Here is a 22,687-nt window from a genome sequence, read left to right on the forward strand (position 1 = left end):
TGAGCGTTATAAAACGAATCATTGCATTTAAACGAAAAAAAAATTTTTTTTTAAACACCTAGTTTCATTTAATTCAAATCAACAAATAGCTTGATAGCAATAATTCGTAGGTTAACCAGGGTTAGTGAATCTTTGGAATTAACGAAAAGCTAGATAGAATTTAATGTAGTGTAAGGTTTTACTTAATATATCATAATTTAACTTGAATAAATAGTTTATTACGTTATCAATTAATATATATACAGGGTGTTTCACGTAAGGCGCCCCAGCTCGAAATGAGGACTCAGAGGGCATGGTGGGGGCAGATGCATCTAATTGGCCGCGGAGGGAGAGAGAAGGATTAACGTGGAGAAGGATAGAGCTATCCTTTACTAGACAATACGCCTAGCGTATCGCTGCCCCTCCCTTCCCCGCTCACATCAGTCATCTTTGGTCAACTATTATCCTCTTTCTCTTACTCTCTCTCCAACCGCGGCCAATAAGATGCATCTGCCCCCACCATGCGCTCTAAGTCCTCTTTTCGAGCTGGGGCGCCTTACGTGAAACACCCTGTATATATAAATTACAATTGTAAGTACATTAAAATTAAACTAATATTTGTTTACTATTCATGAATTTGAACTATTAAAAATAAATATAAATATTATTTTGCAGCCATAATCTTTTGTTTAAACGGAATGCACGATGTTGAAAGTAAATTACTATTAAGTCAAAACATAAGAAATAAACATTTAACTTAATTTTTTGATTTACTGAATTTAAAATTATATTTTTGTTTTACAGTAAAGAATTATTTATAATGATTATTTTTTTTTTAATGGCAACTTTATTTCAAAAATATTTTTTTGTTATCAATCATATGACTCATTTTTTTTTTAATCAATTTATAGTAATAAAAAAAAATATTTTATAAGCTATACGAATAAAATCGTAAGACAACGGTAAAATTGATTTAAATGTGTGGTTTGTTTGCTCTTAATAAATAATATTTTATTGAAACTAATATGTATTTGTACCTACCAAGTTCAGTGTAAATAAATGCCTTCTTTTGTTTCATACAGTGTTTATTTGAATTAAATGAAATTCATTAACTTCAATTATAATTCGTTAGATTCAAGCAAACCTAAATTCAAACAAACAGATTCGTTAATTTCAAACGATTTTTTTCTGAGTGTACATACATAGCAACAAAGGTTATAAGGTAATTTTTATAATGCGTATGTTATAATCAATGCAACGTATATGAAAAACTCACTACAACCTTACATTCAAATAGAGTGAACAATGTTAAAAGTATAACTCCTGTACAGCATTCTTTGTTTATTTTTTCATTAAAAGTTTTATTAATCAGACATCACTCGGTCAATCCTGAAAGTTACAGGTAGTTTTGAAACGAACAATTAAAAATTCATTAAGAATTCAAAATTAAGAGGAAGACCAAAAAACTTAAATTTCACTCTCAAAATAATTCTACCTACATGAATTTATTGATATGGTATTAGTTAGTAAGACACTTTTTATTATATTTTCATTTATTTTAGGCAAGCTGTTTTATATATTTTTTTTTTAAATTACAGGTTGAAAAATGAGGACTTTTTGCAATTAACAAAACAATTGATAGATATTTTTCCTGCTGAAAATCTGCAAACTTATTATATTCCGCCAATACGGAAAAAGGATTCTAAATATACTAAGTCAATAATTGCACGTGGAAAATTAATAAATAAATATCGATATTCAGTGCAAATTTTATAAAAGCTTGATAATGAAAGTAAAAATATTCGCAGTGTGGATGAAAATAATGATAATAACTCCCCTATGATTGGTAATTACTTAATTGATTAAATTAAAATTCATTCCAATCTGAAATCATCTTCAATCTTAATATATTTGATTTTTAACACATCATACATATTAAATTATCTTTCAGTTACTATTAATATTGAGGAATGTATTTAATGGTTAAAATTGCGTTTCGTACACCTTGGGATATGATATGTAAGAAATGGATGGAAACTTTTTAATACCATCAAGATGAATACAATAAAAACAATTCGTTAACCATCCAAGGTATATACACAAATTGGCCAGTATTGCAATATCCACAAGCTTTTGATTTAATTGATAAAGACTTTCAGTTACTACAGCTATGCGAAGAGCTTGATGTTACGCAGAGCTTTATTTTACTGTACGATACAGTTGAAAAGTATTGTACCTTGAAGACACGAACAGCACAGAACTGCATTTAAAACATATGTTAAATGCAACAGGAAAAAATGATGGTAATGTTGTACTAATTTTAAGAGAAGCCATACACAAAAAAAAGTCACTTGATTCAAATAAAATATTATTTGAATACAGTGCTAATTTTTTATATAATTTAGTTTAAGTGAATAGCTATGATTAAATTCATAGTTATTCATTGAATCATATTTAAATACCTATATACATAGATTAAATTAGATTTGATTAAAATAAATTTATTTTAATCTGAAATACTTATTCCTCCTGATGGAATCAGAAGCATCCATTTATTTCATAATTATGATAATTTCGTATCTTATAGCTGGTGAATCTGCGATAAAGTTATTGTTACTATCTTCATTAATTCCTCCAAAAGAAGTCCAAAAAAATAAAAATGGATGAATTAAAACCACTATAAGCGAATGCCAGAAAAGTTTCATAGTATATGTTAAGGTATGAAATTAATTTTATTTATTTATTATATCTGATCTTATGTCTCTGTTTGTATTATAGATTTACTCAAATTTCATTCAATCACAGAATATTGCTGAGATTGATAATATCCGGAAGGAGAAATATGCAATAGCAAATAAGTATGGTACATCAGTTCAGCCTTTTATAATTATTGAGGGTCCTACGGTAACTGAATTAGTGAATTTTTTTGTGAGCATTAATAATGTATTATATAATTTGCCATCTTTAATTAAGGTAGTAGTCTAGTTGTTTGGGTCGAAATTTTTTTTTCATATTTCGATAGTATACCAACATGAGAATATGGTGTATAAATTTTAAACCGATATTCAAAATATTAACAAAGATATACATACATTCGAGAGCGGCGCATAATTGAGCGGTGTAAGTTGTGCGACAGCTGCTAACGGTTATTCCTCACTATTGTGGCTCATTACCTTTGTATTTCCTTGGAGTTTCGTATATCTTTTAATATTCGAAAGGATATAACCAGATATACCCGTGTTTGACACATATGAAGAATCCAAAGGCTTGTTGTACGCACCGGGGATCAACGATTAGTGCGAGGTTGAAAGTTCTGTTTGCCAAACTTTAAACGCGTTTTTCTCATAACCACGTTTTCTCGGTCGGACCGAGGCATAACAGATTTTATATTGAACCGATCGGGCTGAAATTTTTACAGTTATTTCTACACCTCTGTAATTCTGGCAGCAACTAGTATCATTATTTTTCATCCACTACTTTCCAATTTACAACCAAATTTACACTAAGAAAATTGTACCTTCTTTTTAAGTCCGCCATTTTGGCATTTTTCAACCAGATTAATTTTTTCTACTTCCGGACAGAATGACATTCCTACTGAACAATAATCCGTTGCATTTTTTTGCTTCCGATCACCTAAACTGCAGATATTTCACAGGGAAGCAGCGCATGTTTTTTTTTCACCTACTTTGACCCCATATAATTTAAATAAAATATCGTAAAAATTAAAAAAAATATTTTTTTATATAATTCAATATAGTATTAATAACATATAATATTTTCAGATTTTTTGCATTTAATTTATGTAATCAAAAAAATTCCCGCAAAATACCCTGCAAAAACGGTCAATTTACTAGACTACTACCTTAATGGGATCCCTCAAGCCCTCTGTAGCCAACATTACGGAACGAAAAACGAGGGAGAATTGTTCTGCGCTATTTTTCAACCGATTTCAATGTTTTTGGGCTTGTTGGAATCGTTAGGACTCGCACTTTGTCATAAATAAAGCCATATTTTCCAAGAAACGTAAAAAAAATAAAATTGTTTCAAAATTCGCATTAATAATATTTAAACGCAGAACAAATAGAAAAATCGGGCTTCTTTATGACGAGGTGCCAGATCTAACGATTCCAACAAGCCCAAAAACATTGAAATCGGTTGAGAAATAGAGCCGTACCATTGTCCCGCGTTTTTGAGGTGGACGAAAACCAAAAATTTTTAGGAAGAAAGCTAGGCTTCCACCCCTCTCGCGGCTCACGCTGCCGCGTTCCCCCACTCCAGCATCGAAACTTACTGCGAAGCCTTCCTCATATTTACGCTATTCCCCTATCTGTAGCTGTACACATATAAATACCGCTAAAATAATGTTGAGAACATTTCATTTCACCGATATAATGAAATTGCTAAAAATGCAATTATCATTTTGAAATAAAATTGTAGAAAAGGAGATTTCGTAATGCTTGAAATATAGGGCATACGGCGAAACACGGGACAATGGTACAGTCGTATTTTTCAACAGAATTTGATGAGACTAGTAATAATTAAAGCCATTCTTCATGTAGATTGTCCTAAAGAGCTCGCATTTTCGATAAAGCTTATAGTTTTTCAGCTATGAACGTTTAAAGTTGCACGGCGCACAAATACATATTTCTTCTCTCGCGTAGATCAGCTGTTGCGCACGTCCATTTTCAATCGTTCATAACTGGAAAACTATAGGCTTTGTCGAAAATGCGAGCTCTTTAGGACAATCTACATGAAGGACGGCTTTAGTTATGACTAGTCTCATCAAATTCTATAGAGAAATACGCTTGTACCATAGTCCCGCGTTTCGCCGTATGTCTTATATTTCAAGCATTACGAAATATCCTTTTCTACAATTTTATTTCAAAATGATAACTGCATTTTTAGCAATTTAATTATATCGACGAAATAAAATATTCTCAACATTATTTTAGTGGTATTTATATATGTATAACTACAGATAGGGGAATAGCGTAAATATGAGAGGAAAGCTTCGTAGTAAGTTTCGATGCTGGAGTGGGGGAACACGTTAGCGTGAGCCGCAAGAGGGGAGGAAGCCTAGCTTCCTTCCTAAAAATTTTTGTTTTTCATCCACCTCAGCAACGCGGGACAATGGTACGACTCTATTTCTCAACCGATTTCAATATTTTTGGGCTTGTTAGAATCGTTAGGTCTGGCACTTCGTCATAAAGAAGCCCGATTTTTCAATTTGTTTTGCGTTTAAATATTATTAATGCGAATTTTTAAACAATTATATTTTTTACGTTTTTTGGAAAATACGGCTTGATTTATGACAAACTGCGAGTCTTAACGATTCCAACAAGCCCAAAAACATTGAAATCGGTTGAAAAATAGCGCTGGACAATTTTCCCTCGTTTTTCGTTCCGTAATGTTGGCTACAGAGGGCTTGAGTGATCCCGTTAACGGGATCCCTCACGCCTACTTTATCGACAGTTCAAGTCAATAAACAATTAGTTTCATTAAATTCAAATGCGAAGCAAATTGAACAATCGGGCGTTTATTGGACATTGTGCCAGTCCTAACGAGTTAAACGAACTTAAAAATACTCAAATTAGTTGAAAAATAACGCTGTACCATTGTGCTGCGATCTTGAAGAGAGGTTACTTTTGGTTATTTCCACTTCAAGAACGCGTGACAGTGGTACAGCGTTATTTTTCAACTAATTTGAGTGTTTTTAAGCTCGATTGACTCGTTAGAATTGGCACCTTGTCATAAAGAAGCCCGTTTTTGCAATTTGCTTCGCTTTTGACTTTTATTAAACGAATTGTTTATTGACTTGTACTGTCGGTAAAGTACGCGTGAGGGATCCCGTTAATGCATTCGATATTTGTTTCAAAAGTTTTCATGTCTTTGACGCATAATACCCCGGGAGAGTGAACATTTATGGACTCTTTTTCAACAAAGTATTTATTAAATCGGAACAAAATAAGACAAGAATTTTTCATATATATTCGAAATAACTGATGCAGTGAAGAAAACGAATATAAAGTTTAAAATAATAAAATAACTACTGCACACTAAACTTATTTCTTTGCAATTTTTGAAAAATATTTATGTTCACTGGAGTATCTAATATTTTAATAGGTATCCAAAATACTTTATATTACTAGTGTTGTGGTTCGTTTGCAGATTCACGACAAACTCAAGAAATTTTTGTATAATAAAGATTTATTATGAAGTATTACAATTTCTCTTTTTATACAATTCGTTATCCAAGATTTATGAGCTAGTTAGTAGTGTACTTAAAAGGAAGAGGATTGACTAGAAAAGTCTAAGAGGTAGGAGGACTGAAGGTCCTAAAAGATTCGACTGGTTCCTTTTAACAGTAGACTCGAACCGATTTTTGGGGCTGCACATTTGGGGCTCTTACCCTCAAAGTGCAGCGTCAAACTTTACCTTATATGGTAACATTTTGCGGGTCCCGATGGTCAAATGAGTCATTGTTCTAGAACGTTCGACTGTCGTCGAAGTGCATTAGCCATGTGTCGGGACTTAGCCTTGGTGACAATGTGAACGAATTGCGTCAAGCGATTCGTGTTACACTTTTGAATTTATCGCTTTAGGAGTATCTCTCCTTTACAATAGGGCTAATGATATTTTAACATATTTATAATGGGTTTTGATTTACTGACTATGTTTTTAAATGATAATGTTATTAATAATATTAATAATGTAATGTTTATGGTAGTAAGAGTTATGTATGCTTATTCTGTATACATAACACCTCTCCCCTCCCTGGAAGAAGAGGGTGGGTGATTAATAATCGGCTTATTGAAAATTTGCCGCTTGTTCAGGTGTGACAATAATCATGTGCGTTGGGGCACCGTCGTCCGTTGCTGGGGCGGCGACGTCGTCCGTTACGATGGCATTGAATGGCAATGCCGGCATTGACCTGAGTCTTGGCTTAGGTTTTGGTTTTCTGTGAAGAAATCGCCAGATTATGTAGATGGTTAATCCTATGATGATTAATGTTATAGTAGAGTATGAGATGGCCATATGCTGATAGATGTGGTGTTGTCCTAGGTCTTCGTTTTCTACATCCATTTTCAGGTGTTTTAGCTGGACGCTGAACGTGTTGAGGTCGTTGACCTTGTTTTGGATGTTATGCAGCCTGAGAATTTTGGTTGTATTGATTGCTGCTACGTAGTTTACAGGATCTATGGCTTTCAAAGAGAAATTATAGTGCGGGATATAGTTTTTATGTTTGCTGGGTTTGGAGGTTTGTACGGGTTCCAAAACAAAATCGGTAGCTGTTAGGATACAATTTTCGTATAATTTAATTACTCCGGAGCCCATTAATTCTATATTGTATGTAGGTTTTTGTTTGCAGATTACTTCTACAATTTCTAATCGCGGTGTGGAGTATATCTACGAGGCTTGATTTTTCATCGGAATTAGCATCGGTTGCACTAAATGTATAAGTTTATGCTCGCACTTATCTATATTTATGTATTTTCGGTATAATGCAATTTCGTATAGATTGACGGTTTTTATTTTGTTGGATGGTTTATCCGTAGGACAAAAATAATGATCTGTTATCATATAACATTTTTGTAATTCATTTTCGGTATATTCTGTGTAATGCTCAGCAATGCTATCTATTGCTATGTATTCTTGTCTTAAATCTATTACAGAGTGTAATGTCGTAGAATTTTGAATAGGGATTGGAATTGGATATATTTGCATAAGATCGAATTCCTTAGGCGTTATTAAGGGGATATGAAATACTACAATTAGTTTGTTAGTTTTTGAATAGATTGTGGGTTTCATTAGTTTTGAAATTAAATTTATGTTTAGTTATAATTTTCAACGTGGGTGCGGTGCAGTTCCGGATGATGTGCCGTAAATCGGACCACATCCAGATGTACCACGAGTGGGACTATAACTGCCTGGAGGAGAGAGAGAGAGTTTCTGGGTCGTCTTCGACCTCTTCGGAATAAGGTGGCTCCAGTACACCGGGGTGGAGCCCTACCGTGGGTGGAGATATCCCAACCAGCAAGTGGAAGGATTGAGGGAGCCGCCGTTGGAGGAAAGGGACGTCCTCCGTTATCATGGGCTAATTTAATTATATAAATATTTTTTGTGTTTTAATTTGGAAAAGTATTTGTATGTTTTTATATGAGAAAAGAAGGAAAAAGAAAAAAAAATTTTTTGAATAAATTTTAAGTTAGTTTTAAATGTATTTATTTTTATTTCTAGTTATAGTACCTTCCCTATTAGTTTAATTTAAAGAAAAGTAGGGTAAAAAGGGAGAAGGAAGGAAACAAAAATAATAATATGAAATGGTAATTTTTAGCTTGAAAAGGAATTAAAATTAAGTTTGTTAATTATAATAAAAAGTATTTTAAGGTCGATTATTTATTTAGAATAGTAAAGAAAATTATTATAGTTAGATAATTCTAGTGGTAGTAGTATACTAATATAGCGTTATTTTAGTGTTAAGAGAAATATATATAGAAATTATTTCATTTTAATAGTAATTATGATAATAGTAATAATGAGAGTAAATTGTAGTAGGAAATAGACTGGGGTGATGGGAAAAGGAGTTTTATATGAGAGAGGATGGTATGTGTGGGTGATCGAGTCGGTAACTACGCGTGATAAGCTTTTAGCCTATTACCGTAGGTTACGATTTTGTTTTTACCCACTGCTAATTCGTAATTTAATTCGCTTAGTGTTGTAGTAATGGTATAGGGACAGTCTTATAGGGGTTCTAGTTTTTTCGGTCTTCCTGCGCGAATCAATTCTCTCGTCAATAATACTTGGTCTCCTACTTCATAGTTTGATTCTTTTGTATTTTGATCGTAATAAATCTTCGATTTTTCCTTTTCCAATATCAATTGGTCTTTCATTATGTTACCAGTTGAGCGAATTCTTTCGCGAAGTTCATTATAATAATCTTCAAAGGTATATGTAGGTTGCGGCGGATATTTGAGCAAGGTCGGTAATTCTATCTCGCGTCCAAATAGTAATGAAAAAGGCGTTCGGCCTGTAGCTGTGTGTAGTGTAGTATAATAGGTGAACATGGCGTAGAGTAACCATTCGTCCCAATTGTCTAAGTCCTCGTTGACAAAGTTTTTTAGGGTACCCGGCCCAAGGTCCTACAAAATTTTTTAAGAGGGGTATACTTTCTACCTCTTATATGAATATGACTGATGCGAGACGATATTCACGCATGCGCAAAATAAAATTGAAAGAGCTCCATGGGGAAGAGGCAGTTCCATGTTGCTTTTAATGATTTAACTAATATTTGTTTACCTAATGTCAAAATGCAATGTGGAAAGTGTTATGATAAATGTTCAATTAGAAATCAGATAAGTATTTTATTATAAACATTAAGGAATAATTTATTTAATTTAAAGAAGTTGATTCTTTCCTGTATGTGTTTTGCAGATTGCTTTTGTAAAACCTGCTATGTAGAGGAATACAAAAAATGTCAATCTGTACCAAGGTAGAGTAAGCGATGGATGGCTTTTGGAGTGGTTTAATTGTATATAATCCCAACTGAATCATTCGTGCGTAAATATCACAAGATCGTTAGATGGAGTGTTGATTTTCTCATTAAAATGTAATTTTAACATGTCACAGTAAATGTTTTGTGATACTTTGTGTTATATTTTTTTACAGATTTAATCTTTATTTAATTTAACGAAGTTGATTCTTTGCTCTAAGTTTGTTGTGGATTTGATTTTAAAAAACTGGATTGACAGAGGAATATAAGAGATGTCAAGCTGTACCAAGACATATTAATCAATGGATAGCTATTGCAGTGGCGTTTTTACACAAATTTGCAAGCAAATCATTTGTGAGGAAATGGTATGCAAATTAACCAATTCGTTGAAAGGAAAAATTGTTCTCTCATCAATCTCCCTACAATCCATCCGTATCAGATAAGGCTTATTGTTTCTTATCAAACTGTAGTTTTAACATGTCAAAGTAAATGTTTTGTGATGCCTTGTGTTATATTTTTTTGCAGATTTAATCTTTATTTAATTTAACGAAGTTGATTCTTTGCTCTGTTTGTTGTAGATTTGATTTTATAAAACTGGACTTGCAGTGGAATACAAGAGATGTCAAGCTGTACGAAGACATATATTAATCAATGGATAGCTATTGGAGTAGTGTTTTTACACAAATTTGCAAGCAAATCATTTGTGAGGAAATGGTATGCAAAATTCACCAATCCGTTGGAAGGAAAAATTGTTTCTCTCTACAATCCATCCGTATCAGATAAGGCTTCTTGTTTCTTATCAAAGTGTAATTTTAACATGTCAATGTAAACGTTATGTGATGCTTTTTTGTTATTTTCTGTTTGCATATTTAATATTTATTTAATTTATAAGAAGCTAATTCTTTGTTCTATGTGTGTTGCTGATAACTTTTATGAAACCTGATTTTTAAAAGGAATACAAGATACATGCAATTAACGCAAAAGTTTTATATATCAAGAGCTATATATGTATAGATACATGATTTAAGGTAGTAGTATAGTAAATCGACTGGTTTTGCATGGTATTTTTCGGTAATTTTTTTGACTACCTAAATGAAATGCATAAAATCTGAAAATTTAATATGCTGTTAATACTATATTGAATTATATAAAAAATTTTTTTTTTTAATTTTTACGATATTTTATTTAAATTACATGGGGTCAAAGTAGGTGAAAAAAAATATGTGCTGCTTCCCTGTGAAATATCTCCAGTTTGGGTAATTGGACGCAAAAAAATGCAACGGATTATTGTTTAGTAGGAATGTCATTCTGTCCGGAAGTAGAAAAAATTAATCTGGTTGGAAAATAAAAAAATGGCGGACTTCGAAAGAAAAAGGTACAATTTTTTAGTGGAAATTGGGTTGTAAATTGAAAAAAAATGGATGAAAAAAAATGATCCTAGCACCTGCCAGAATTACAGATGTGTAGAACAACTTGTAAAAATTTCATCCCGATCGGTTCAATAGAAAATCTGTTATGCCTCGGGCCGACCGAGAAAACGTGGTTTCGAGAAAAACGCGATTAAAGTTTGGCTAACAGAACTTTCATCCTCACACTAATCGTCGATCTTCGGTGCGTGCAACAAGCTTTAGGTCTCTTCATACGTGTCAAACGCAGGTATATATGGTTATATTCTTTCGTATATCAAAAGGTATACGAAACTTCAAGGAAATATAAAGGTAATGAGTCATAATAGTGAGGAATAACCTTTAGCAGCTGTCGCGCAACTTACAGTGTTCAATTATGCGGTGCTATCGAATATATGTTATATCCAGAGGCGGACTAAGGCCTAGGCAACATAGGCACGTGCCTAGGGCCCGTGATTTTTGGGGCCCGAAAATTCGAAAATTAAAAACTGATTTTCGTTTTCTTTTATCACTACCACTTAAATATTTATAAGAAGTCATTTTAAAGATCACGTACTAAAAAGAAAGAAGAAAATGATCTTCATTTAAATTTATTTTTACTCAATATCACAATCACAAACATAAAATCAAAACTATGGTATTTTATATTATATATTATTTTAAATAAATAATGTAATACTTTTATAAAAATTTACATTTTTATTTTAGGAATTCCAGAAAGTATTAACTATTAACTATAGTTTGACCTTTTATTTCTAACAAACATAAAATTAAGGGACTCCCATACTAATTATTGCTGAAACGTATCCAAATTATGCCGAATCGTTGATTGATAAAATCGACGAGTGCGGACGAGCGTTCCCGTGCTTATGCATCCACGCCTGCAAGTATCGACGTGTGTAAATACGATCCAGCCTCGCGCCTATCGAGCCTTTGTGTTTAAAAAGTCAAACTAGTTAAGAGTTAATACTTTCTGGAATTCCTGAAATAAAAATGTAAGTTTTTATAAAAGTATTACATTATTTAATTAAAATAATATATAATATAAAATACCATAAATTGTGATTGTTTGTTTGTGATTTGTGATATTGAGTAATAATAAATTTAATTGAAGATCATTTTCTTCTTTCTTTTTAGTACGTTGTCTTTAAAATGAGTACGTATAAACATTTAAGTGGTAGTGAAAAAAGAAAACGAAAGGCAGATCGAGATAAAGTGGCAAAACAAATGAAAAGATCGTTGGACAAATTTTTAATTGTAGATGAATTACAACCAACATCATCATTTGCACAAATTTCGCCTGCTCAAACTCCACAAACAGTATTTGTAGATGAATTACAACAAACATCATCATTTGCACAAATTTCACCTGCTCAAACTCCACAAACAGCATTTGTGTCCGAAAGTATTCTGGAAAAAGACCAGCAGGAAAACGATATTGCATTATGGCCAGAACACCTAACAGACGCCATGCGAGATTATTACACCAAAAATCCACCGAAATCGATAAACGGATCTTTCGAAGCATCTACTATTCGATATAACGAAGGATCAAAACAAGTCGTAAGAAAATTAACTATTGCCTCCTTCTTCAGAACAATGAATAGCGGGGAAAAAGTTAAAAGAGATTGGTTGGCTTATACTGAAACCAACAACTTATTGTACTGTTACGTCTGTAAATTATTTTCCAAGCAAACAACGCTAATGACAAAAGGGACGAATGATTGGAAAAATGTACATAAAAAATTGTCAGAGCATGAAAACTCCAGTGACCACATTAACTCCATTTTAATTTTTATAACAAGATCTAAAATTACCGGACGCATTGACACAGAACTGGAAAAACAAATTATAAATGAAAAAAAATATTGGAGGGAAGTACTTAAGCGTGTAGTAGCGACAATCAAAATTATTTCTTCATACTCTTTAGCCTTTCGTGGTAAAAATGAAGTGTTCTTTAGTGAAAATAATGGTAATTATATAGGTGCTTTGGAATATTTATCCGAGTTCGATCCATTTTTGTGGGAACACATGAAAAAATATGCAAACTGCGGTACCGGTACTATAAACTATTTGTCGTCTACAATATGTGATGAATTTATTTCTATTATATCGAAAGATTTACAACTCACAATAGTGAACGAAATAAAGGAAGCCAAATTTTACTCTCTAATTGTTGATTCAACACCTGATATATCTCATGTAGATCAGCTGACCGTCATTATTCGCTATGTTCTTCCAAGTGGTATAAAAGAACGATTTTTGGGATTTCTACCTATATTTTCTCATACTGGTGAAAACTTGGAGAAAGTCATTTTAGAGTTTTTAAATAATTTAGATTTAGACATCACTAACTGTCGGGGACAGAGTTATGATAATGCGTTTAATATGTCAGGTAAATATAAGGGACTTCAATCCAGAATAAAACAACATATTTTTTCTGCCCATTTTATACCATGCGCAAATCATTCATTAAATTTAATTGGAAACGCTGCTGCCGAAAGTTGCATGGAAATGACCTCTTTTTTCAATATCATTCAGGAATTGTATGTATTTTTTTCAAGTTCTACACATAGGTGGAATGCACTTCAAAAATTTTGTAAGAGCAAACACTTGAGTGTTAAACCTATTTGTGAAACCAGGTGGTCTGCTCGTTCCGATGCTGTGAAATCCTTAAAGGAAAATTATGAAGAAATTAAACATTGTTTACATCATTTTTCTTCAAACCAAGATGAAAAACCATTAACAAGGTCCGAAGCTGCCGATTTACATAAAAAACTTGATACATTTGAGTATGTACTGTTACTTATTATATGGGCAAAGATTTTAGAGAGAATAGATGCTTCAAACCAGACTCTTCAAAAAAAAGACGAATCCCTAAATACAGCAGTTTTAATATATGATTCGTTGATAGATTTCATACAAACTGTTAGAGATGATTTTGACAATTTAGAAAAAGAAGCAGAAAAAGTTAAAGATGTTGCATATATTAATGACAAAAAACGGCAGAAAAGACGAAAACTATTTTATGATGAAATTCCAGAACATGAAATAAACTTCAATGGCAAAGAACATTTTAAAGTTAATATTTTTGTTGTTGCATGCGATTCTTTAATTAGCAACATTAAAAAAAGGTCTGTGGGATATAAAACTGTTAACAATAAATTCAAAACAATTTTTCATGATTGTGATGTTAGTGATTCTTCAATAGAGGAATTAAAATGTTATGAACAAGATTTAAACCTAGAAGAATTGAAAAATGAATTATTACAATTTAAGAGTTTTATAAGTAAAGAAAATATTATTTCGCCTGTATCAATGTGGTCATTTATTCAGGAAAATAATATTATTGCAACATTCCCTAATTTAAACATAATTCTGAGAATTTATTTAACCCTTCCAATAAGCAATGCAAGTGGTGAAAGATCATTCTCAGTATTGGCCAGAATAAAAAATTTTTTAAGATCCACATTAGGCCAACAGAAATTATATAGTTTGTCATTACTTTATATAGAAAAAGAGTTATTAAATAACTCTATTAATTACGACAAACTAATTGACGAGTTTGCCGAATTAAAAGTCAGAAAAAAAGGCAATATAACTAATTTGTTTATTATTTTGTTTGTTTTAATAAATTATGTTTATATGTTTGTTTATTTTAATAAATTATGTTTATTTAATGTTTGTTTGTCTTTTTTTCTTGGAATCCGATAATTAAATAGAATTACAACTATATGCTTTAAAACCAATCTACCAAACGTTATAAATATGTGTCATGACTGAAAAATAGGCCCGAAATTACAACGTTGCCTAGGGCCCGTTTTAACCTTAGTCCGTCTCTGGTTATATCTTTGTTAATATTTTGAATATCGGTTTAAAATTTATACACCATATTCTCATGTTGGTGTACTATCGAAATGTGAAAAAAAAATTTTCGACCCAAAGAACTAGACTACTACCTTAAAAATTGTAGTCTTAATATAACTTCATCTTTGTATATGAAATTTGCACTTTCATACGATTGGTTCTTTTAGTATAATTTGTGTAAAATTAATACTAAGACCTGAATATATTAATCGGACATTTTATTCCAGAATATTAATAACGCAATGTTAAGTTTCCTAGTAACAGGACATAACTTGCAAATATCTTTTATATTCTGTCTTTCTTTGTGTTTTGATTTAATTCTAAATAAAAAAGATAATTGAAAAATATTTGTAGTGATCATATATGTACAATATACCTTCTTTATCTTTATAAATTGTTTATTAGTTTATATAAATTGTAATTAAAAATAGGCATATTTTGATAAAGGTGCGGATAACTCTTCCATGAAAAATTAAGTATAATAAGTTTTTTAGAATTTGAAATGTGATATTTCCAATTTTATAAATTAAATATTCGTGAGATATATATTGTTTATTCAACTGAACTAGAATTCTTGCAAAAACAATAACACAGTTTTCGTTCTTTTTCATCCTAATAAGTAGACAGATATTTTTCTCTCTGTCTACCTATTAGGATGAAAAAGAACGAAAACTGTGTTATTCTTTTTGCAAGAATTCTAGTTCAGTTAAATAAGCAATATGTATGTCACGAATATTTAATTTATAAAATTAGAAATATCACGTTCCAATTTCTAAAAAACTTATTATACTTAATTTTACATGGCAGAGTTATCCGCACCTTTATCAAAATATGCCTATTTTTAATTACAATTCATATAAACTAATAAACAATTTATAAAGATATAGAAGGTATATTGTACATATATGATCACTACAAATATTTTTCAATTATCTTTTTTATTTAGAAGTAAATCAAAACACAAAGAAAGACGGAATATAAAAGATATTTGCAAGTTATGTCCTGTTACTAGGAAACTTAACATTGCGTTATTAATATTCTGGAATAAAATGTCCGATTATTATATTGAGGTCTTAGTATTCATTTTACACAAATTATACTAAAAGAACCAATCGTATGAAAGTGCAAATTTCATATACAAAGATGAAGTTATATTAAGACAATAATTTTTAAATCATGTTTCTATACATATATAGCTCTTGATATATAAAACTTTGCGTGAATTGCATGTATCTTGTATTCCTCTTAAAAATCAGGTTTCATAAAAGCTATCTGCAACACACATAGAACAAAGAACTAGCTTCTTATAAATTAAATAAATATTAAATATGCAAAGAGAAAATAACACAAAAGCATCGCATAACGTTTATATTGACATGTTAAAATTACACTTTGATAAGAAACAAGAAGCCTTATCTGATACGGATGGATTGTAGAGAGAAACAATTTTTCCTTTCAACGAATTGGTGAATTTTACATACCATTTCCTCACAAATGATTTGCTTGCAAATTTGTGTAAAAACACCAATCCAGTAGCTATCCATCGCTTACTCTATTTTGGTACAGATTGACATTTTTTGTATTCCTCTACATGGTAGGTTTTACAAAAGCAATCTGCAAAACACATACAGCAAAGATTCAACTTCTTTAAATTAAATAAATTATACCTTAATGTTTATAATAAAATACTTATCTGATTTCTAATTGGACATTTATCATAACACTCTCCACATTGCATTTTGACATTAGGTAAACAAATATTAGTTAAATCATTAAAAGCAACATGGAACTGCCTCTTCCCCATGGAGCTCTTTCAATTTTATTTTGCGCATGCGTGAATATCGTCCCGCATCAGGTATATTGATATAAGAGGTAGAAAGTATACTCCTCTTAAAATTTTTTGTAGCACCTAGGGCTGGGTACCGTTTTTTAGGTACAACGCCAATGTTCTGTGCGACCTTTCCAGCGCACCATTCGACTATGGGTGGTATGCCGTAGTCTGTATTTTGTCAATTTTTAATAGCTTACAGACATCTTTAAAGAGGTTACTCAGAAAGTAAGTACCCTGGTCAGTTAAGACCTTTTGGGGTAGCCCGTATGAAAAAATGATCCTTTCAACGAATAGTCGCGCCACAGTAGAGGCTGACTGGTCTTGAATTGGTAAGGCTATGCTCTATCTTGTAAAAAGGTCTTGGAAGGTTAAGGCATACTTGTTTCCTTGTTGGGTCGCAGGGTATAGTCCTATTATATCTAGGGCGACCTTTTCGAAAGACTCTACTGGCGTGTCTGTTATCTGCATTGGTGCACGTCTCACGTTGCCTGTTGTATTGCGTTGGCACTTGTCACATTTTTTTATGTATTCCTTTATGTCCTTTTTCATATTTGGCCACATGTGTTTAATTTTCATTCTTTGCAGGGTTCTGTTTACGCCTTCGTGTCCTCCAAAAGGAGTATCGTGATACTCGTATAGGATTTGATTTATCATTGTGGGAGTATAGGTCGATGATTTCTCATCAACTGTTTCTTTTACAGCGTCCGAGTGAGCTGAATTTGCATTTTCATTCGATTCGGTTGGCCTTGGGGCGACTTGCCGTGCTTTTAAGCGTGTGATCATGTATATACGACTTAGCGCATCTGCATTTGTATTCTGAGTAACTGGTTTGTATCTAATTTCGTAATCGTACTCGGCTAGCTTTAATCTCCAACGCATTAATCTGGAACCTGGGTTTTCTACATTGAAAAGCCAAGTGAGTGGTTGATGATCGGTAATGATGGTAAATCTAGTACCATATAAGGTCGAAAATTTTGTACAGCCCAAACTATTGCTGCTAATTCTTTTTCCGTGGTACTATAATTTACTTCGGCTTTGTTAAGCGTTCTGCTGGCGTAAGCAACGGGGAGGTCTTTGCCTACCTCGTCTTGTGATAACACGGATCCTATTGCTTTGTTGGAGATATCCGTGGTTAAAACGAAAGGGAGATGGAAGTCTGGATACTGTAAAAGTGGTGCAGTAGTCAATCTTCCCTTTAGGTTTTCGAATGATGATAGTTCTAAAGAGGTCCAGTTGAACTTCACTCCTTTCTTTAATAAATTCGTCATAGGTTTTGACAGATCAGCAAAATGGTCAATGAACCTTCTGTAATAGCCTGCTAGGCCTAAAAAGGATTGCACGTCCTTTACGTTCATGGGTGCCAGGAAATTTTTTACAGCTTCTATTTTAGTTGGGTCTGGAGAGATGCCTTTGTCTGTAATTATATGACCCAGGTAGCAAGTTTCCTTGCGAAGGAGACGGCATTTTTCCGGTTGCAACTTTAGAGTATTTTCGCGCAGTTGGATGAACACCTGTTTCAGCCTTTTATTGTGTTCTATTAGAGTAGGGGCGTGAATTACTATATCATCTAAGTAAAGGAAACATTGGATTCCTTGGAGTCCGGATATTACGGTGTTCATTAAGAGTTGAAATGTAGCTGACGCGTTTTTCATTCCAAAGGGCATGCGGTTGTATTCGTAGTGACCTAGGGGTGTGGAGAAGGCTGTTTTTTCCTTGTCTTCTTCAGCCCTGCCTATTTGGTGAAATCCAGAGGCCAGGTCGAGGGTGGTGAAATATTTCGAGTGACCTAGTTGGTCCAATATTTCAGTGATGTTTGGCAATGGATAGGCATCACCTGTAGTAGCTCCATTTAGCTTGCAATAATATACGACGATGCGCATTTTTATATTCCCTTGTGCATAGGGTTTCTTGTATACCACGAGCAGTGGCGCATTCCACTGACTTCGGCTCGGTCTTACTATTCCGTCGGCTTCTAGCTGAGAAATTTGCTTATCTATTTCTTGTTTATGTTTTTCAGGTAACATATAGGGTTTCTTAAAGATGGGTTTGGTATTTTCTACCAAAGTAATGGTATGTTTACCGCTTCAGTAGTGAGGAGTGTGTCACCTTCTAAATGAGATATATCATTTGTAATGAAGTTCCCCGTTACGTATACGAGATACCGAATAAAAAGTATAAAAGCTACCGAACAGTGGATATTATTAATCCCTACGTTACCGATTCGTGAGATAGGCTCACGAGTGGATTATAGCTAACGTCAAGGATAGACCCCGTTGACGGGCAGAGGCCCGGATGAAAAGACCGGCGCTACAGTAAACGATGTCCAGGTTGCCCTGATAAGTAAGGTAGGGCCATGCCAAACAATCCAGGCAAACTGAGATAAGGAGAAACGGCCTCGGGGAGTCCTAAAAGCAATGTCCGTGTCTATAAGTCGCCACGCGGAGGAGAGAGAGAACATCGAGTCTGGCTTGAACGCTGGTTACGCGCTTCAAGCAGGCTGCGTGAATGTCGTGCGCAGACTGCCATAGCAGGCAGTTGGAACGCGACCATGGGACTGTGTTGATATGTCCGTGCGTGCTGGTGAGCGCGTGACACGGCACTCAGCAGCTATGGGTCCGTTCGCGTATGTGAGGCATGTGCTTTAGGCCAGCCTGCACGTACGTCATGACAGGATACCGGCCAATATGCATAGTGGGTTGTGCAGGGGCGTAGTTAGCCCGTTGGTATGTGTCCCGGTGCCCTCCGTAATTCCATAGTCTTGCGCTATGGCAGGACGGGCCGCGAACATTGCCACCGTGGTGGTCCGCTCTTGGCAAACTCTATGCTTGGCAATGATACCGCATGTTCCCGCACTCCTCACACCACCTGCATGTGGATGGTGAAGGATAAATATATGCCCCTCGGCAGATAGGTCTGCGAGGCTCGGACTTCTCCGCAAGGAACCCTCCCCTCTCTCCACGACCCAGCATACTGAGTGACCATGGCTACTGCTACCGTCCAAATGCATGGCCGCAGGGCCGTATAAGATGCATAGGGAATGGAGTCGAAAGACTCAAATGATAACGTAGGGTTGTTGGCCACCCAACTGACTAACTGGCGCCCTGATACCGATAAATAAGGACGGGCGAAGGTAATGAGAAAACCCGTAGCGTGAGTGGCCCCTCGCATTGACGGGAATAACGTTACATATTTTATTCCTCACAGATATCCGTTAAGTGCGCAATTCTTCCTGGTTTAAATGATTTAGTTCTAATTGAGACTTTAGCCGGGCGAGTCGGCCGCTGGCGCAATTATTGACAGCGTTTACGGTTATTGGAACAGAAGGGTCGTCGCCCTCAGCCGGTAGGCTCAGAATATCTTCTAACAGAACTGTAGGCTAAGGTATCTCGAGTTCTTTCTCCGTGATGTTCATAATGCGGACGCAGCAGGTAGAGTTGGTTAACCTATTGGCACAGTTACCTATATACACTCTGGGTAATATTTGGTGTCCGTTTTCAATGCCGTCTTGTTTGCTGTCCGTTAACGCGGCTACTAATGTTTCGGATCTCGGTTTTAGTGATACCGTACGTGATAATACTTGTTTCATTGGCCAGGTGTGTCCCAGCATTGTCAAGGACACTTCCTTTTCATAATGGAAACTGTTTCTTTTCCAGAAATCCATTCCGATTCGTCCCTCGGCTATTAGCGAAAAGGTGTCTGGTACTATTTGGAATTTATGGGTTATAGTGTATTTTCCGACTTTTATGAGTAAGTAAACTGATTCTAGCGTCTTCAGAGGTGTTGCACTTATTCCTGTTAGCGTAATCGGAGTTTTGTCAGCTATCGTTTCTTTGCGCAGAGCTCTTATTTTAATTATGGAGACATCAGCTGCAGTGTCGAAGAGTAAGGTTGCTGGTCGTACGAATTCAGCGGCTTGTACTTCGATGAAATTTTTTATAGGAGTACATAATACCATATTGACGGTTAGATTTCCTACAGGTGTTGGTCGATTCATGTTTTCATTAACTGGCTGTTCTGAGTTATTTGTATTCAGTTCGGCTTTTCTTTCTCGCTTTGCTTCTAGGGTGCGGCACTCTTGGATGGTGTGTCCCGGTTTTTTACAATAATTGCAAGAGGTGGACACCTTTTTTGACGGACGATGAGTGACTCTGGGTTCGTTTTGCGTTGCTAAGTCGCGCGTAGCATTTTTCAGCTACATGTCCTTCCTATCGCAGCGTTTGCAATGGAGGTGCGAATTATTCCGTTGTCTGGAGGATCGTTGTTGTCCTCGGTTATCGCGTCTGCCATGGGTCGAGCCCTGTTGAGTCCTGTACTCTTCGTCAGAGCGAGTCAAGGATTCACGATCGATTGCGACAGCAATTGATTCTCTGAGAGTTGCACGTTCGCCAGATGCTACCATAACTTGGAGTTTAAAATTCAATCCTTTTATAAATTGATGTTTCGCTTGTTGCGTTAACAATTCTTCTATAGCTTCGTTTTTAGCCGGGTCATTTGCTGGCGTGATGCATCTTTCTTTCAAACCTGATAATATGTCTTCTAGTCGAGAAGCATAGGATCGTACCGATTCATCTTTTCGTTGTCGGCATCGATTTAAACTATTTTGGAGGGTCGCGGTAGACCGTCGGGGTTTGAACGCTTCTTCTAATTCTTATATTAGTTGCTCGATATTTTCGATTACTTTGTGCTTGGTTTCGGTATAAGCTTTGCCTCTTAGTATTGTGAATCTAAATTGCCGTAGAAATTCTTCTCTATCTAACGGGTGTAGATTTTGATTTGCCATAACTATAGAGTTCACAAACGGTTCTAGCTCGTCTGGGTCTCCTTTATACTTTGGAATTCTTCCGAGAGTTACATGTAGGGAAGCATATCCGTGATGAGGTTCTTCTTCTTCCTCATCGTCTAGATCTGGCACGTATGGCGGTCTCTCGCAGGGAGTCACATACGATATTCTTTGTGCCGGTCTTGCCGTAGAGGTCCTCGCTGGGAACCTATTAATATTTTGGAGTAGTCTGGAGAGTTCATATCTGTCTCGCGTTTTCTTCCTCAATCACGCAAATTTCGCGGGACCTTATGCTGTTGTGTAATCTTCTAATTTCAGCATCTATGGCGCTGGGAGGTACGCTCTCGTTATGAGGGATCGTGTTTGTTGGTGGGTCTTCTATTCTGATAGGCGGACGTTCCGCGGTGTAACTATGGTCTAATTCGGGGCGTCGTTGGTCGCGTTGCCACGGTGAGCCTTAGTTAGTCTATTCCGGCTTCGTGTATTTACGTTTCGAAATGGGGTTCCTTCGTCAGTTTTTCTAAGAGTACGCAAGGTTCTATTCCCTAAATGAGAGATGCAACTGTCTATCTCTCGGGAGATTGAAACACGATTTGGCCGTGGTTCACTATGTATCGCGGGAGTTAAGCTAGGTTCAGATTGAGTTCGGTCTAAATTATCGGGATTACGGTACATGGAAGAAATTTACTACTACGAACGCTATAGGCTCGCGGTTACAATGTTCACAAATAAAATTGCTACTGATATGATTGGTACCGTACTCACCAAAAGCTCATTTTCACTGGATAACTGGCTGCAAGTCTTGCTGGTTCCCAGTTGTTGATTTCTTTGTAGTTGTGATGTAGTGTGCGTGGTGAACCTCGAAGTTATGGGTTTGTCGCTCCGTTGCTAAGAAAGGCGAAGTTGACGGATGTCTCGTTGAGTATCAATGGTCATCCACGTCGGTTCGTCTTTGTAGAGATTGGTCGATCGAGGAAATAAAATTTTCTTGATTTTCCTTGGGATGAAGATTTATGTAGATTTGATCTTAACCAGTCAAGGGATCTCACCGCTGCCACCAGTTTGTTGTGGTTCGTTCGCAAAGATTTATTATGAAGTATTATAATTTCTCTTTTTATACAATTCATTATCCAAGAGTTATGAGCTAGTTAGTAATGTACTCAAAAGGCAGAGAATTACCTAGAAAAGTCTAAAAGGTAGGAGGACTGAAGGTCCTAAAAGATTCGACTGGTTCCTCTTAACAGTAGATTCGAACTGATTTTCGGGGCTGCACATTTGGGGCTCTTACCCTCAAATTGCAGCGTCAAACTTTACCTTATACGGTAACATTTTGC

At 34.9% G+C, this 22,687-nt stretch overlaps 2 protein-coding genes across 2 annotated transcripts in view; one reads left to right on the forward strand and one right to left on the reverse strand.

Annotated features, from left to right (window-relative positions):
• The window catches only part of LOC136778025 (opioid-binding protein/cell adhesion molecule-like), a 1,000,824-nt gene that overhangs the window by 792,469 nt on the left and 185,668 nt on the right, over positions 1–22,687 (reverse strand). The window lies entirely within an intron of this gene.
• On the forward strand, positions 12,028–16,740 carry LOC136778088 (zinc finger MYM-type protein 1-like). Its single transcript, XM_066734696.1, has 2 exons — positions 12,028–14,164; positions 16,649–16,740. Exons 1-2 carry the CDS (start codon positions 12,028–12,030, stop codon positions 16,738–16,740), a joined length of 2,229 nt encoding a protein of 742 aa, XP_066590793.1.

This window comes from Prorops nasuta, unplaced genomic scaffold (genome assembly GCF_024137725.1).
Source record: "Prorops nasuta isolate Cenicafe-Biocafe unplaced genomic scaffold, Cenicafe_Pnas_1.2 PNAS00013, whole genome shotgun sequence".
Taxonomy (NCBI): Eukaryota; Metazoa; Arthropoda; class Insecta; order Hymenoptera; family Bethylidae; genus Prorops; species Prorops nasuta.

What these genes read in the sequence shown, in the direction of transcription:
- LOC136778088 (XM_066734696.1), top strand. Translation starts at nt 12,028, where the DNA reads ATGAGTACGTATAAACATTTAAGTGGTAGTGAAAAAAGAAAACGAAAG. An exon ending in ACAATTTAAGAGTTTTATAA is followed by an intron (nt 14,165 to 16,648) that starts GTAAAGAAAATA and finishes AATTTTTTGTAG; the next exon opens with CACCTAGGGCTGGGTACCGT.